The sequence below is a fragment of the Bos indicus genome, chromosome 7 (assembly GCF_029378745.1).
Source record: "Bos indicus isolate NIAB-ARS_2022 breed Sahiwal x Tharparkar chromosome 7, NIAB-ARS_B.indTharparkar_mat_pri_1.0, whole genome shotgun sequence".
In the NCBI taxonomy this organism is placed as follows: Eukaryota; Metazoa; Chordata; class Mammalia; order Artiodactyla; family Bovidae; genus Bos; species Bos indicus.
In genome coordinates this window covers 49,472,225-49,490,694 of record NC_091766.1, presented here as the reverse complement: position 1 = coordinate 49,490,694, position 18,470 = coordinate 49,472,225, and the positions used below count along the sequence as shown (strand labels likewise).

Below are 18,470 nucleotides of genomic sequence, written 5' to 3'. Positions count from 1 at the left end.
TCTGTAGACTTGATAGCCCAATGACTTAAGTATCACTAGTCATTATCTCTATGAAGTGTATGCAACCATATAACATCTTTGGAAAATTTAAAAAGAAAAAGGAGAACTGGGAGTCCAAGCCAAGTACAGATAAAACAGAGCTCAACGTAATTTCAGAGGTCATTTATCCAAAAGAGAAACAAATAACCCACACTGTACAGGGCTCAACCATCATCAAATTTCAGTCAGTCATAAAATAGAATGAGAAATATGTTTATGTACTTGTTTGAAATGATCTCTGAAATACATAAACTGAAAATAAAGAACCAACATATAAAAATATCTGTGTAAAAAGAGGAGGAAAAAACTATATACTGAATGTATTTTAATATCATAGAAAGGACACTCATGGAACAGTGGTTGCCTACAGAAAGGGAGGCAACAGCAAGAAGAAGCCTTTTCACTGTATCTTTTAAATTTAAAACCTTTTGAATTTATTTGTTCAGTAAATGCTTACTAAATACCTATGTATCAAACATTGTGGCACTATGACTATTGGGTGAATAAAACAGACAAAAATGGGGAATTTCTACCAGTTTAGTGATTAGAACTTTGTGCTTCCACTGCTAGGGACCCAGTTCGATCCCTGGTTGGAGAACTAAGATCCCAAAAGCCGCACAGCATGGAAAAAAAAAAAAAGACAAAAATGCCTTTAAGTGATGAGATAGAAAATAAATAAAACACAGTAAGTCAGATGATAATAGGTGCAGAGGAAACAGATATAAGTGGAAGATGGGAGTGGAATGGACTTTAAAAAAAGGGTGATCTAAAAAGAAGGCTTACTAAAGAGGTAACATTTCATAAAGGAGAGGATGCTGACGATGAAGCAGGCCATGTGGTGACATGAAAAAGACAGCTCTCGGTGGAGAAAAGGATACATGTAAAGGCTCTGAAGAGAGCATGCCTAGCCATGTCCAAGGAAAAGCAAGAAGGTGGGTGTGGCCAGAGCAGAATGGAAAATGAGAGTGGTAGTTGAGGTCAGGGAAGTGAGGAGAAGCTAGGGCTGGAACAGTATAGTCCACTGAAAGGAGTCTGTTTTTATTATGAAATTGGAAGCCCTTGAAAGATTTTAGGCAACAGTGATATGATTAGATTTATATCTTAAAAGGATCATACTAACTGCTCTGTTGAAACTGACTGTAGAGTGGAAAGGGAAGAAATGGAGATTACTCCAAGAATTCAGGCAACAGAGGATGTTATCTCAGACTAGAATGGGGAAGCAGAGGAGCTGATGAGAAATGGGTGTGCTACGAATACATTTTAGCAATCAAACTGAAAAGATATGCTAACAGATTAGACACAAAGTGTGAGAGGGGAGTCCCAAATGACTCTTAAGATTTTTGGCCAAGCAATTGGAAACCAGTGATCAAGAGAGGCAAAAAATAAAGGAAATGCAAGTTTATAGGCAAAAGATTAGGAGTGTGGTCTTAGACGTGTTATGTTTGAGGTGTCTATTAGATATCCAAGAGGATGCCACATAAATGTATTGCCTACATTAAAAAAAATTAGCTATCTGTTATCATCAAGAAAATAAAGTGATTCCTGCTGATGACTGAAAAATTCCAATGTCTCAGTTTCTACTGATTTCCTAACAAGGCACAAAAGCTTTACTACTTAAAAGGATCTCAAACATTCCCCAAACTTGATATAAAGAAAGATCTTATCAATTGGGACTGATAATGTAGAGAATACAAGTCACTCTATACCCTCCAACCTAGTTATCAGATCTCTTTCTGATGGTTCTTCCATGGAAAAGCAGCAAAGGCTAGAGTTTTAGGGAGGACACTTACTGCTGAGGATGTAGAGAAGACCGGGGGAAAGGGTATGCCTGTGTCCAAGGGGGTTTGAGGAAGCTTTCCTGGCCCGGAGTGGAGGAGGTCTCGAAGGCTAGAGCCTTCAGTTTTGTTGTTGGAGGCAGTGGGACCCAGTAACAGACTGTTAAAAAGCTTTGGAGTCAACGGAGAGACCTTTGCAGTAGAGTTGAACGAATCCAGCCCAAAGGGTGAATGAGACTCTTTATTGAGCACCGACCTCAGGGACCCTGCTTCTGTAAGAACATAACCGGGAATAGCATTAGGCACAAGGAATACCCAGCAGGCAACTGCCTCCTAAAAATCAGCCAAGTAGGAAAGAAGAAAGATTCTCCCCTCTCCTGCCCCCCAAACTACATACAGCCTGTCTGGGCCAAGCCTGATGAGCTGTGACTATGGCAGGTCTCATGGCCAAGGAGAAGCTCTCCTACTTCTTCCTTTCTTTTCCAGATCTGGATTTCAAACTTCATTTTGTTCCCATTCATCTTTTGTCTCCCTCACTTTCTAAGTCAGTGTTTCTTCAAGTAAGTCTCCAGAATACCTGTATTGTAATCTCCTGGAGTGCTTGTTAAAAATGAAGATTCTCATTTAATAGTTCTGGTGGGGCACAGGAATCTTCATTTTTAACGATTCCCCAGGTGATTCTTGTGCCCATCAAAAGGCAAGTCTAGCTCTCCTGGCTAGCAATACTGGCTTAATAATAGGGCAATCTGGGAAGATTGTTAAAAACTAAATTCTGGCTAAAGAGGTTTGGGGTAGAGCCCAGGCATGTGCCTTTTTAAAAAAGCTCCACTTCTAGAAAGAAGTTGAAAGAGATTCCCTCATTTTATGTGATTGGCCAGAGAAAGCAAGCAGCATGTTTCAAAAATGTGGATTGTAATGTATGAGTTTGAAGAATTCCAGAATAACTCAAGTGTTCCACCCACCGGCAAGGCAGGGACTTGTGTTAATCTCACCTTTTGTTTCTTCTTTAGCCTTCTGAGTTGCTAAATCCGCCAACCAGTGCAGGGCAGAGGAGGGTGGGGCTGTGTCAGGGCAAGGGGGCCTGATGGCTTTTAGCTCACTATTGCTATTTGATGTCGAACTGTCTGCTTTCAGAGGCTCATCTGATCTGCTGTCAGTACTGTCGGCTTTGGGAACATGGTCTGTCTCTGGTTGTGCTCCCGGTGCAGTTCCTCCTCCGCTTGAGAAGGTGGTTTCATTTCCAGAAGAGGCACTAGGGTTTATGCTAGGAAGCTATAGCACAGAACGCCAAAATTATTAAAGTGCTGTCCTTGTGTAGAAAAAATACATTGCAAATAGTAAGGACTGCTGACACTAAATAAGTCTGGGAAAGCAATTTGGAATTGTCCCATAAACTGCTATTTCACTCACTCATTAATTTAACATGTATTTATTGAGTCCTACATGTGATAGAATCTATGCTAGGTTCTGTGGAAAGAGCAATGAACAAGACAGGGTTTTTGTTTGGCATGCCTGAGGCTCAATTTCTACAATGACAAATTGGTGGTCAGAACCTGACTGCACAAAGCTGCTCTGAGGATCAAATGAGATAGTATATGCAAAGACCTCAGCACAGTGTCTGACATACATAAATGCTCAATAAAAAGGTCATTATTCTATTGTTAAGTTTTCCAGATGATGTGTTCTAATATATCAATTCTACTGAAAATATATCTTGAGATTTCTCAGAGTTAATCCTTATACCTCTTATTGATCACATGTAGCATTCCTAGATGGAGAAGGAAATGGGAACCCACTCCAGTACTCTTGCCTGGAAAATCCCATTGATGGAGGAGCCTGGTAGGCTGCAGTCCATGGGGTTGCTAAGAGTTGGACAAGACTGAGCGACTTCACTTTCACTTTTCACCTTCATGCATCGGAGAAGGAAATGGCAACCCACTCCAGTGTTCTTGCCTGGAGAATCCCAGGGATGGGGGAGCCTGGTGGGCTGCCATCTATGGGGTCGCACAGAGTCGGACATGACTGAAGTGACTTAGCAGCAGCAGCATTCCTGGAAAGTCCTCTGAAGGTAAGCAGTGTGTTTTTTGTTTTTAAATAATGTCTTATTCTTAGTGGTCATCATCAAACTAGAATGACCTCCACCTCTGACAGAAAATGGGAAAATCACTGCCTCTCTATGAAGGCTTAGGATGGTTTCAGGGGGAATGATCCCAGATCAGCAGGCCAATATTCATGTTTCTTTCCTCAGTATCTAACATGACAAGGCAGGGTCCATGCACACAGATAAGACTGTATTCCTAGACCTTTTCTATACTCTTTATCTGCATAAAGAACCTGAGGTATAAATCCTGACAAGATGGAAAGAATCTATCTCTTTGTGCCACTTATCAACTAAGCCTGAATTGGTTTTAAAGACAAATGAAGAGAAACTCACACCAGTTAGGGGGAATTTAAATCCCTCCAGTAACTGTACGGGCTCTCTCTAGACAGGCTTCCCTATCCCCTAGTTGCCCAGGAATCCAAGAGTAGCCTGGGACAACAGAGGTGAAAATGGGACATTTCCTGGAACAAAGAACTTAAGTTTCTCTCAGTTTACCTGTGAGAAACATCACTTTTTCACACCATTTTACCTGTGACATCCCATTAGTGACAGCAGGTCTCAACACAGATTTGTTCTGCCGACTAATACAAGGGCAGTTTGCTTTAATTCCCCACTTGCCCCGGGCAGCATGTACCATGTCTCCAATATTGTAAAGAGCTGGAAAAAAGATAATTATAATAATAATCAATCTTGGAATACTTTACATTATCTCTCTCAAGCCTTACATTTCAATGAGGTAGCAGTTTGTACCCGTGATTTCTGATGATGAAACTGAGACCCAGGGAAGTTAGGTTATTTGCTTAAGTACATAAAGTTGGTAAATGAAAGTACTAAGACTTTAACCCAGGTCTATCTAGCAGTAATGTTCTGTACACATTTAACCACTGAGCTACACTCCCTCCCTCCTCTAAGTAAACATTAACAAGGTGTCCTTCAGCAGAAACGCTAAGGATAGATTCCTTAATATTCAAGCGAATATAAACGTTTTGAATGGTATACTTGAGATTTAGGTACTTTACTATAAGTTATAACCAATGTATACTTTACAGAAACATTTAACCAATGCTTAGATCAGCAGGGAGCAGGCATCTGACCACTGCACTCAGGGAGCTCTTCTGCTTGCATACACTGGGTATAAAGATACAGGGGGTGGCTCCCCAAAGTGAAGGAGACTATAGGCAGGGGATTCACCAGCTTCAGTGTGTGTGTGTTAGTGAAAGTATGGAAGCTGGAAATAGACTTTCTGGAGGAATTTCTAAAGTAAGTTGCCATATGACCATTGATTCCTACTGGTAAGCTGCCTTCTTCACGGTTTCAAGAGAAACCATGATTAGCTTCAGCTGGATTTTTTTTTTTTTTTTTTTGGCTGCACCATGGGGTATATGGGATCTTAGTTTCCTGACCACGGATCGAACCCAGGGCCCCTGCATTGGAAGCATGGAGTCTTAACCACTGGACCATCAGGGAAGTCCCTCAGCTGTATTTTTATAAGCCTAAAAACAAAGGTCTTTCTGGAAGCCAGGGAACTAGCTTTTTCTTTCCTTTTTTTCTTTTTGCCATGTTACATAGTTTGGAGGATCTTAGTTCCCCAACTAGGCCTAAACCCGGGCTCTCAGCAGTGAGAGCACAAAGTCTTAATCACTGGACCACCACAGAATTCCAAGACGGGCTTTTTCTATTCTGGCCCTGCTGACCATAAGAATGTAAAATGACATCTGAAAAGCAACCAACCCCTACACCCAGCAAGGTGAGGCAAAGTATGTGCCCTGGTTGCATACAATCAATCTAACATTTCTGAAGATTCAAAGTCTCAGAGAAATCTTGTGAAGCTTAAAAACAGTCAAGCTGACATAAACCATTTTACCAAATTTTATAGTGTATAACTTATAACTTAAAAATATTTTTCTCCCACCAAATCTAAAAAAGGAATTCCTTTTACCTGTGCCAGGGATTATCTGTGTGGGCATGAGATTCTCTGGCTCATGGGACTGCCCCTTTGCACACTTCAACCAGGAGAAAACCTCTTCATCACCCATCTCTTCTGTCTCTGAAACGGAAATGAACGACTTTCCTATTTATGAGGGTCACAAGATGTATCTCTCTCAGTGAGTGAGAGTTTCAGACTCTAAAGGCCAACTTTCTCATGGGTCAAAGAAGATCACAGCTAATTTTATTTATTTTTGGTTATACAGTCTGTGGGACCTTAGTTCCCCAATCAGGGATCAAAGCCATGTCCCCTACCGTGAAAGCAGAGTCTTAACCACTGGACCACTAGGAAGTCCTTAACTTTAAAAATACTGCTTCACTGAGGTATAATTTACATAAAATTAGTTCAACAATTTAAAGTGTACACTTCAAATTCAAATATGTTTGAATTTCGACAAAGATATCTAGTTGTGGAAAACAGTGCAACGTTCAGAATTTAAAACATTCGTATTCCTTCCCAAAGCTGCCCTTAGCCCTTTGCAGTCAATACCCTTTCCTCAACGCCTGGCCATTAATGATCAAATTTCTAACACTAAAGTTTTACTTCTAGAATTTCCTATTATTGGAAACATATGGTATGTCTTCTGTCATTTGTGTTGAGATATTTTCATTTGGCATAATGATTTTGAGATTCATCCATATTGTTCCATGTATAAGTAATTCATTCCTTTTTATGTCTGAGTGATGTTCCATGGTTTGGATGTACCACATTTTGTTTACCCACTCATGAATAGTTGGACTGCTTTCAATTATTGGTGAATAGTTGGATTGTTTCCAATTATTGGCTATTATGAATAAAGTGCTACACATATTCAAGCACAAGCCTTTGTGTGGACATATTTTCATTTCCCTTATACATACTAGCAGAATGCTAGTTGATGTTTAAATTTATAAAGAAATAGATAATACTGTTTTCCAAAGTGATGGTACCAAATTGCATCCCTACCAGCAATGTTTAATAAGTTTTAGTTGCTCCATATCCTTGACAGCACTTTGCACTCTCAGTTTTAAAAATGTTATCCATCCTAGTGGGGACAGTGGTTTCTCATTATGGTTTTAATTTGCATTTTCCTAGTAAGTAATGACAGTTTTTTCCATGTGTTTTTCATTGACCTATCTTCTTTGATGACGTATCTGTTCAAATATTTTTCCCATTTAAAAACCGGGTTGTGGGGACTTCCCTGGTGGCACACTTCCAGTGCAAGGAACTTGGGTTTGATCCCTGGTCCAGGAAGATTCCAGATGTTTTTCCTTGTCTTTTTAACGTTCTGATTTTTTGGCTGTGCTGGGTCTTAGATGCTGCGTGGGCTTTTCCCTAGTCGCAGACAGTGGAGGCTACTCTCTAGTTGCAGCGTGTGGGCTTCTCGTTGCATTGGTTTCTCTTGTTGCAGAGCATGGGCTTTAGGGCACTCGGGCTTCAGTAGCTGTGGCACACAGGCTCAGCAGCTGTGGCTCCCAGGCTCTACAGCACAGGCTCAATAGCTGTGGCGCACGGGCTTAGTTGCTCCACAGTATGGGGGATTTTCCCTGACCAGAGATTGAACCCACGTCTCCTGCACTGGCTGGCAGATTCTTTCTAATTGAGCCACCAGGAAAGCCCTTACCTGTCGTTTTTTGAGATTATGTATCTATCTAGTCAGTTATTTTGGCTGTACTGGGTCTACTGTAGCAGGGGCTAGTCTTCCTTGTGGTATGTAGGCTTTTCACTGCAGTGGGGTTTCTAGTTGCAGAGCACAGGTTCTACACGCATGGGCTTCAGCAGCTGTAGCACCTGGGCTCAGTAGTTGAGGCTCACAGGCTCTAGAGTGTGGGTTCAGTAGTTGTGGCATATGGGCTTAGCTGCTCCACAGCATGTAGAATCTTCCCGAACCAGGGATTGAACCCATGTCCCCTGTGTTGGTAGGTGGATTCCTATCTACTGTACCACCAAGGAATTCCTATATTGTTATTACTTTTGCTTTAAACAATTGTTTTTTTAAAAGATTAAAAGTAAGAAGAAAGTCTTTTATGTGTACCCACATGTTTACCATGTAGCACATTCTTCATTCCTTTGCATAAATCCAAATTTCCACATTGTATCATTTTCTTCTGCCTGAGTCACTACCTTTAACTTTGCAGAATGGGTCTGCCAGTGATAGAATGATAAATTCTATCACTTTTTCCATTCCTGGAAAACGATTTCACCCTAGAAAGATACTTCCACTAGGTATGAGTTCTAGGCTAATAGGTTTATTTTTAGCACTTTAAAATGCTGTACCATTGTCTCTAGAGTATAGTTTTCTGACAAGTTAGCTATCATTCTTATCTTTGTTACATAATGTGCATCTTTTTCCTCTTGTGCTTTTCAGCTTTTCTCCTTACACACTTTTTCAGTAAGTAATTAGGACATGCTTTGGTGTGTTTTTCTTAATGTCTTTTTTATTTGAGGATTATTGTTGGACTTGTAATGTTATAGCTTTTTCATCAAATTTGGAAAAATTTTGGCTTTATTTTTTTCAATATTTTTTCTATCTCTGTTCTCCTGCCCTTTCTCTTTCTGGAACTCCACTTACTTGTTTGGGAGACTACCTACTGTATCTGGTAGTTCAACAGGGCACTCTTCAACTTATAAATTTAAGTCCTCTGTCTGTACTTAGTTTTTTATAGTTTTTATTCTATGTCTTCAAGTTCACTGTTTCTTCTGCAGTATCTAATATGCCATTAATCCTACCTAGTGTAATTTTTTTTTGAGATACTTTTCAGCTCTAGAAGCTTCATCTGGGTCTTTTACATGTCTTCTATGTTACTCATTATGTTTTCCTTTATGTCCAAGCATATTAAAAGTATTTTAACAGCTGTTTTAAGGTCCTTTTACAACTCACTGTCATTTCTGTACTTGTTCTATCGATTGTTTTCTTCCTCCCAGATTACTGGTTGTATTATACTGGTTGCATTATTCTTTTCTGTACACCAGATCTTTCTTCACCAAATGCAGAGCTTTGTGAGTTTTATGTTTCAGAGTACTGGATTTTGTATAATCCTTTAAAGAATGTTTGGTTTTACTGTAGCGTATAACTAAGCAATTTGCAGATGAATTTGATCCTTCCAAGTCGTGCTCTATACTTCATTATGGCAGCTCCAAAGCAACCTTATTCTGGGACTACGTTAGTCCTACTACAAAGGGTGTGACCCCTTTGGACTCTGTCCAATGTCTCTCCACTCTGGCTGGTGGGAATACAAATTGTGAGTTCTGTATACTATTCAGTTGATTGGCTTGAGGACAGTTTCCTCTGATGCATGTGCAGACCACTACACAATAAAAAAAAATTGAGATGATTTCTCTAGATCTGGTGTTCTTTCCGTAGCACTTCACTACACTGCCTCACTCTTCTAAGATTTTAATCTGGGTCTGAACTTGTGAGATTGCCAAACTCTATTTTAATTGCCTTTCCCTGTGGTACAGGCTAGAAACTGCCTCCAGGCAGTAAACTGGGGCAATTGTAGGACTCACCTTGTTTCTTCATTTTTCTGAGGGAATACAGACTCAAGCTGCCTGTTGTCCAATATCTGAAACTGTGAAAGTGAAAGTCGCTCAGTTGTGTCTGACTCCACAGTCCATGGAATTCTCCAGGCCAGAATACTGGAGTAGGTAGCTTTTCCCTTCTCCAGGGGATCTTCCCAACCCAGGGATCGAACCCAGGTCTCCCACACTGCAGGCAGATTATTTACCAGCTAAGCCACAAGGGAAGCCCAAGAATACTGGAGTGCGGAGCCTATCCCTTTTCCAGTGGATCTTCCCGACCCAGGAATTGAACCGGGGTCTCCTGCATTGCACTGCAGGTAGATTCTTTACCAACTAAGCTATCAGGGAAGCCCTCTGAAACCATGGTTTTGTATATTTTGTCTGATTTTCTTATTTTTTATGATAGGAGGGCAACTTCTGCAGAAGTTTATCTTTCATGGGCAAAAGTGGAAGATCTTAGCTATGTAACATGTAGTACCTACTGAATGTGTTAACCATTGGACATACATTATCTCATTTAATCCTCAAAACAATGCTGTGCGGGACATACTTCTATTATCTTTGTTTTATAGACAAGGAAATGAGTCTGAGGGGTTAAGTAACTAGCTCAAGATTACCCTAGTTGGTATGATAAGATACAGAGGTAGGATTCAGATCCCAGTAGTCTAAGCTCTAAATCACTGTTACAGTGGTTACACTGTATCATAGAAGAGGGAAGAATGATGAAGTCAAGGGGCAAGGAAGATTCTTGGCAGCTAATAAGATAAAGCAAAAAGAAAGTGAAGCAAAGGGTTTGAATAGACATTTTCCCAGGGAACATAAACATAGGGCCAAAAACCACATGAAGATTCTCAACATTAGTAGTCATCTGGGAAATGCAAATTAAAATCACACTATATACTACTTCACAGTCACTATGATGGCTATAATCAGACAGATAATAACAAGCGTTGACAAGGATGTGGAAAATTTGCAATCCTCATACATTGCGGGTGGAATTATAAAATGGTGCAGCTACTTTGGAATACAGTTTGGCAGTTTCTGAAAGGGTTAAACATAGAACTGCCATATGCCCCATCAATTCTACTATAAGGTATATATTCTCAAAAAAATGAAAACATACATCCACACAAAAACTTGTAACAAATGTTCACTATTCATAACAGCCAAAAGTAGAAACAACCCAAATGTCCATCAACTAAAGACTGGATGAAGAAGATGTAGTATATCCATACAATGGAATATTACCTGGCAATACAAGGAATGAATTATGTGGTATAACATGGATGAAACTTTGAAAGAGTATGCTAAGTTTAAGAGGCCAGTCACAGAAGGCCGTATATTGTATGATTCCATTTATATGACATGTACAGAATAGGCAAGTTGATAGAGACAGTAAGTAGACTCATGGTTACCAAGGTTTAAGGGGGGTAGGAATAGGGAGTGACTGCTACTGAATGCAAGATTCATTTTTGGAGCAATGAAAATGAAATTAGATAGTGGTGACAACTATATAAACTTGGGAATATACTAAAAACATTTGAAGTGTATACTTTAAAAGTTTTAAGCTTCTCAGTTAGGCTGGAGTATTGGCAATTTTAAGACCTCACAATGTGACAAAACATAAGCTAAAGAAGGAGCCCAAAGCCATTTTTGCTTCAGTTTCCAAGTCCACACCTCCATTGACATTTTACCTTCAGCCGTATAGGACAACATTTGCTCACCACTGCGCGGTCGGCTTTTCCTGAGCCTGTAACAGTCAAGGCAGACCCCAAATCCGCATTTGCGACAAACCCAGTGGATGTTGAAGAGGGTTGTTTCACATACATCACACATCTCCCGTACACCTCGGACCGCTCGCTTCCATGCCACTTTCTCTGGTGGAAAAAGGAAGAGGAATACTGTTGGCATTGATCATCCTGAGCGAGAGCAAAAGATCCCAGATCCACTGATTCCCATTCAAGCATTTTGTCTAGCAATTAAACTCAAAGATTCATGAAGTTCATATTTCTATAATTGTAAGAGAAACAAAATACATGGAATTTCTAATATTTCTGAACAAGTGTCAGTGAGAATGAATGCCATATGTTGTCACTTAAGATACTATAAAATTTTCAAATTGAGGAAGCTTGAAATAAGAAGATTTTTCTCTTAAAGTATAGGGCATAATTTTATAGTACAATATTCCTTGGTCTAGAAATAGGGTATAGTATCTCACAGACATGGAAATACCATAAATGTATGAATAACATGGCTTTAAGGTATGAAACACAACAACCAGTAGCACTTAATCTATTCACAAACCATAAAGTACTTACTGACACAAATTAGTTCAAAGCGAAGAAAATATTCAGAGTGAACCAAACCCAAATAGGGATCAAAATGCAAATTATGGCAACTGTGCTACAAAAATGAAAGACAAATAGGGAAGGAAATTTTAGTCTGTTAAATGCCAAAGACGGAAAGACTGAGGACTGCTAGACACAGGTACTGCTTTAGCTATTCAATTTACTTCATATAGAAGTTTTAGCAGGCTTAATTCATCCATAGAAAATGTTATCTGCCACTCATTCCACACTTCACTTGAAGCAAAAGAAAATGAGTTTCCAATTAGAACTGCCTAGAAGACAAGCAAGAGGGGGCCTTACGGTGTGGCTCCACCATCATCATGGCCTCCTTCTCAGACATCACAAGTTGGCAGAACTGGTCTCCAACATTGGCCAGAATGTATTTTGAGGTTTCTAGGTCTATTCCTTCTGCTAGGGAGGAAGAGGGAATCCACAGGTTCATGGCATCAGGGTCACTTTGCTGGGGACTCAGAAACCCTTCCACTCGGAGTACCCCTTTTCGAGTGAAGATCAACCTGAGATAGGAGGATACACAGTCAAATACATAGTACATAGCAGCAACCATGCAAACCAACACCCACTTAAAAATCCTACGACCTAAAAGAAATTGAGACTTAATAGGAATCAGGCGGAGTTAAGAACTTGTACCATATTCGACCAACACAGTATGCACTAATAGAAAGGCTTATTGTTAACACTTATTAGATCCAGGTTCTTTGAAGAGCTGAATACCACTTTCTCTAACCAGTTATTCCATACCAGCAACCACACCAGTAAATGTGACCAGAGAAAAATACAGATCTGTGCTCAATGTCACACTTGAAATGCCTGTTGACTTACATCAGGTGAGCCTTTAATGCTTGTTTAATATCTTCTTTCTTTTCAAAACTCCAGTATTATTTTCCCCACGAGGACCTTGCTAATTATTTCACTCAAAAATTCCTGCAAGGAGCCAGAAGAGAGAATTCCCACAAGCTCCCACCATACTATCACACATTGCTATACCTGCCCCCATGTACTCCATCTCGTCTTCTGCTACTATGGATGAACTAGCTCCCAGTGAAGACCAATCTCTCCACCTTTGCTCTACACCTCATCCTCTTGCATAGGCATCCCTTCACTAATTCTCTGTTCTACATCTATTTTCCTCTCTTTTTGTCATTGTTCAGTTGCTTAGGCGTGTCCCACTCTTTGTGACCTGATGGACTGCAGCACGCCAGGCTTCCCTGTCCTTCACTGTCTTCCTGGAGTTTGCTCAAAGTTATGTGCATTGAATCGGGGATTTTCCTCTCTACTGAATCACTCTTGTCAGTATTTGAATATGCTATCTCAGTCCCCTTGATCCCACATCCTCCTTCATTTATCTGTTCGTAAGAGCAAAGTTTCTTAAGAGATTTGTCTATACTGATAGTTACCAGTTCCTTTCTCTTTTATTTTCTCTTAAACCACAACATTCAGAAGTTCTCTTATCAATCTACCAAAACTTTATTTTGGCTGTGCTGTGTGGCATATGACATCTTGACTTCCTGACCAGGGATGGAACCCACATGCCCTGCAGTGGAAGCATGAGTCTTCCACTGGACTGTAAGGGAAGTCCCAAAACTGTTTTTGACAAGGTCATTCCCTCCTGTTAAATCCAAAGGTCATTTTTTGTCCTTAACTGACCACACCCAATCACCAGCATTTGCCAGAGTTCATTATTCCTTCCTAGAAACACATTCTTCAGTTGTCTTCCAGAACACCTCACTGGCTGTTTCTTCTCAGTCTCCTTTACTAGTTCTTCCTCATCCTGATTTCCCTGGTAGCTCAGACGGTAAAGATTCTGCCTGCAATGCAGGAGACCTGGGTTTGATCCCTGGGTTGGGAAGATCCCCTGGAGAAGGAAATGGCAACCCACTCCAGTATTCTTGCCTGGAGAATTCCATGGACAGAGGAGCCTGGTAGGCTACAGTCCATGGGATCGCAAAGAGTTGGACACGACTGAGTGACTTCACTTTACTTCCTCATCCTGAAACAGGAGGGAAGAGAGAGGGCACAGACTTTAAAAGAATGACATAGCCCAAGGACACGACATAAACTGATTAGAACAAACAGGTCCAAGATGTCAGAGTGACTTCCACTAGACCTTTGAGCCCCACTCCAGTACTCTTGCCTGGAAAATCCCATGGATGGAGGAGCCTGGAAGGCTGCAGTCCATGGGGTTGCTGAGGGTCGGACACGACTGAGCAACTTCACTTTCACTTTTCACTTTCATGCATTGGAGAAGGAAATGGCAACCCACTCCAGTGTTCTTCCCTGGAGAATCCCAGGGACAGGGAAGCCTGGTGGGCTGCCGTCTATGGGGTCGCACAGAGTTGGACACAACTGAAGCGACTTAGCATAGCATAACATAGCATACACTCATCATAATACATCAGCAAAGTAAATTGCCACACCCACTTGTGCCATCACAGTTCTGAGGCCAACCATCAAAGACCAAAAAGAGGGCAGTGGCCCAACTCCTGGAAATCCTTGCCCTTTCCCAGGATGACAGAGGATGAGACGGTTGGATGGCATCATAGACTCAATGGACATGAATTTGAGCAAGCTCTGGGAGTTGGTGATGGACAGGAAAGCCTGGCATGCTGTAGTCCATGGGGTCACGACTGAGTGACTGAACTGAACTGAATTTCCCAAAATAGCTGGAATAATCCCATTCATTGTTGTTGGTCAGTTGCTAAGTCATGCCCAACTCTTTAGGGCCCCATGGCGTCACCACATGTGGGATCTTAGTTCCCCAACCAGGGATTGAACCTGTGCCCCCTGCAGGGGAAGTGCAGAGTCCTAAACACTGGACTGCCAAGGAAGTCTCCCATCAAGTCATCCTATTTATATTGTAGCCTCTCTAGCCTCTCCACATATCAATCCTCTTTCCCTTATCTTCCTCATAGTTAAACTTGTTTTTCTTATTTATTATCTGCATCCCTTACAAGCCTCTGGAGGGCTGGAATTCGATGGTTTTGTGTACTGTTTAATCTGCAATGCCCACAACAATGGCTGGCACATATTAAATTTTCAATACATGTTTGCTGAGTAAGCGAATCCATGCCACATGGAAAAACCACTTGGATTTCTTTATTTAAAAAACTAAGGACTCTTGAATGATTTATTAGAAGAAATTCCTCTTCTAAGTTTATCAAGCAGAAGCAAAGTGAGTAAATAGCTATTGTTTGGTAAAAGCAAGGGACATTTCAAGGATTTTCAACAGTTATCCCTATTTTAAAGAAGGTTCACATTATCTCCTAATCTTACTTCCCCTTCTTTCTTAGGGGACTTAAATTACTCTAGCACTAAAGAGGAGTAACTGGTTAAGCAAATCTGTAATACAAAATGGCATCCTTCTGCTCACATCACTGGTTTCAAATGGAATTCAAGTTAGGAATAAGAACACAGTTCAGGGGGCAGCAGGTGAGACTGTTAAATTTAAATTCTCTTAAGGACGAAGTCATGTATCATTTCACAACCTGAATAACTAATGGGATGGCAGAACCTTAGCACAGACTCTGAGAGCAAGGGAGTTTAGGAAAACAAGAAAAAGATGCTGAAATATGTTTACCGATTCAGAGAAAGAGTGGAAGTTATGAATCACTAAGGAAACTGGGAAGGAGATGAAGAGAGGAGTTTGGGTACCTCCGGAAGTGAAAGAAGCGGCAGGCCACAGTGGAATCATCTTGCTCCTGCTCCTTAAACTTCCGATACCGCTCCAGGCGGCACTCACGACACTTGTGCAGGTGAGGGGCTACATTGATGCAAGACCCATCCTGCAGGAAGGGCTCTCCGGACTGCTTCAGCTTCTTTACTTTGCTCACATCTTTCAGCACTGACTGGCCCACTGTGAGAAGGCAGAGCGAGAAATGGTTGGTCATGAAAGGTTTAAAAGAGATGCAAAAACATAATCCTCCTGAGGACAGACATTGTCCTGACCTGAGTCACTTCTCCTTGCACTGGATGGGCATGAGCCCATCAGGTCCATCCTTGGCAGAAAAGGAGCAGAGGGAACAAAGAGGCTTCAACTGGGAAATAAAAACCATGGAGAATTTGTGGGAAGTACCCCATGACAATGAAACAACTCTGAGTATGGGTGAGGAAAACTCAAGAAGGCAGAAGGTAGCTTCTTGCCACCAGCCCCTCAGGATATGACTGTTCTACTAATCAAGAACTCTTGGTGCTTCTATGGGAAACCAAATCCTAATGAGAATGGTGACTTGCCATTTTCTTAGACACTTGTCTTTACACAATTTCAGACCATAACCTCACTCCACAGGAGTTAACGGCTTTTGAAAGACGTTTAAAATCATAAATATGTGACTTTTTATGAGAGGAGCAAACTGAGGAGCGGTTCTCTTGCTTCATCAACTCTACTAAAGGCTGCTATGTGAGAATAAAGATAGTACTGAGTAACTCCCCTAAGTTCATTAAAGGGGAAGGACCAAAGGCAGGAGAAATACACTAAGGGAGGAAAGAGTTCCTGACCAAAATTAACAGACTATCAAGACTTTGTGGGATTATCATTAACAGGACAGATCTCTCTCTTACAGTGCTGGTTTAGATCAACCCTGCCTTGAACCAGATGAGTTGATGAGGGATCCCTACTGCACCCTTTGGACTATGTAATTCTATGAGATTATAGGACTTTCCATCAAAAAGAGGGCCTCTGCTGCCCAAGAGCACAGCAAGCATTTGAGGCAAGTGCCAGAGCCAGGCCCATGGATAATCTCAGCAGGATCACCTTTCAAGGGAGCAGTCCGAGGCCGGCCCTTGGGGGCCTGCTTCCCTTTGCCTTTTCCCAGCAACAGCTCAGCACTGCGTTCCCCATTGGGGCCCAGCTTCCCCATCAGGTGTTCCGGAATCCCCTTTAGACCGGTCTTGGCTTGGAGCTGCTCCTCAGAGTCGCTTAAATCTGACAGGTCACTATTGGTACTGGAGTCTGAGTCCTGTCTGCAAGCCAAGCTTCGCTCATCCAGTGAGAACCTTTTCACAGCTTCAAAAGGAGCTTTGTTCTCCTGTGAAAAATCTGCTGGGGAGGACAGAAAGCTGCCTGAGTGCCTGCCAAAGACGTTACTAAAGGTTTTAAGGAGAGGATTGTCCTGCTGCCCAGGCCCCACAGTTGGCCTCTCCTCTGTGGGGCTGGAGGAGAGAGTAGGCATCTCAATGGGCTGGGTGAGGCCGCTGGTGGGTGAACTGGAGCGGCCATTCCCCATGGCAGAGAGGCTTGGCCCCCCAGTGGTAAGAGCTGAGCCCAGAACACCAGACACCAGTTTGGAGGAGTCAGTTGTGATGAAGAGGGTTTTCTTCTTTGCTAAAGATGCTGAATCTGTAGAGGAGTGAGACTCGGGCCAGCTGGGTGCTGCCTTGGAGGTGACAGTGGTAGCAGAGGAAGAGCTACCTGATGCCTGAGATGCAAAGCTGCTGAAAGGACTGTGTTCAACTTTCTCCACAAATGCCAAGAAAGGGTTAGAAGGCTCTTCTCGGGACAGTTTAGGGGGCTGTAAAAATAGATTTTCATGACTGTCTGGGGTGCGGGCATTTAGGAGGCTCCGTGGGAAGGCTGGCGTGAGGGTGGGCATGGACTCTGCAGGCACTTTCCGATCCACAGAGCTGCCAGCCTTAGAGCCTGATTTAGTGTCTGCTCCAAGAGTGGATCTTCCTTTACAGAGGCTCTCAAGGCTTTGTTTAAATGAGTCTCGACTGGAGGAATCATCAGCCAAATTCTCTGAAACGGTAGTGAAGTAGTTACTGGTGGGTAAAGTTTGGGACATGCATTGAAAAAACAAGTTTTTGGAGAGATCAGAGTCTTTCTGAGACTCTGGTGCTGGGCTACAGCCAAAAGAGAAGCCCAAAGGTTTGTTCTCTGTGGCAAGAACCCCATTGGACTGGCTCCTTCCACTTCCAAAAGTCAAAGCTTGTGATGAACCCGGGAGTGATGCTCCAAATCCAGAAGAGGCCAGGACAGAATTCCTTGAATTCTGAAAAGAAGATAGCCAGAGTTAGTGATGCTGGCTTCCTTGACAATCTTTTGATACCTTCTTGGACCTAGGCTAACATTTCTTATGGGTCAATCAATTTTTCTCCTCTACAATTCCAGGAAAACTGCTCTTATAACTGTTACTTTGCCAGGAAAGAAAACTGCCACAGACAACACAGAGGGGTCTTTAGCAAGGTGAGACAGAGATGGCAGGATGAAATGATACCCTTGGTTGTTAGCCAACTGACTGTCAAAGCACCAGGAGGCTGTGTAGGCTTCTAAGTTATCTATTTAGAAATGAAGACTCTGTCAGGGAACTGAAGAAAAGGGTTCCTGAATGTAAATGAGCTTTTAGTCTGAAATAGAGTGAAATATTACTAGTGACCCTGTAATATTAATTTACCTCAAAGACCTTAGGGGCTATGGTTAAAGTTTTGGTTGAGTTAAGTCATTGCAAATTGCCCACTCTTACAAAAGTGACTTCAGCCCTATGAAAAGCTCATTGTACATTAAAGAAAAGTATCTTTGTCTGAAAATCGCTAAGATGGACCCAAATCAACGTATAAGCTGAATTATCTGTTTCTCTTAAAGTTAGATCTAAAGGTGCTAAATTAAAGAGGCATACCAGTTACTGAACACTTCTGTTATCATGATTTAACAAGTCTCCAAAGTGGAAAACTGTAGATACTGATAACACCCACCAACAAAAGTACTC

At 41.7% G+C, this 18,470-nt stretch overlaps 1 protein-coding gene across 4 annotated transcripts in view; it reads right to left on the bottom strand.

Moving 5' to 3' along the window:
* Nucleotides 1–18,470, bottom strand: part of KDM3B (lysine demethylase 3B) — a 57,591-nt gene that overhangs the window by 12,483 nt on the left and 26,638 nt on the right. For 2 of the 4 annotated variants that reach the window (XM_070793668.1, XM_070793669.1), the window contains 8 exons: nucleotides 16,520–17,756; nucleotides 15,421–15,622; nucleotides 12,052–12,266; nucleotides 11,098–11,280; nucleotides 5,855–5,962; nucleotides 4,445–4,572; nucleotides 2,807–3,086; nucleotides 1,830–2,086 (listed from right to left, as the gene is read on the bottom strand). In XM_070793668.1, coding sequence (XP_070649769.1) covers nucleotides 1,830–2,086; nucleotides 2,807–3,086; nucleotides 4,445–4,572; nucleotides 5,855–5,962; nucleotides 11,098–11,280; nucleotides 12,052–12,266; nucleotides 15,421–15,622; nucleotides 16,520–17,756 — 2,610 coding nt within the window. The remainder of the gene's footprint in view (nucleotides 1–1,829; nucleotides 2,087–2,806; nucleotides 3,087–4,444; nucleotides 4,573–5,854; nucleotides 5,963–11,097; nucleotides 11,281–12,051; nucleotides 12,267–15,420; nucleotides 15,623–16,519; nucleotides 17,757–18,470) is intronic. The other 2 variants (XM_019963501.2, XM_070793670.1) reach the window with 1 other exon arrangement.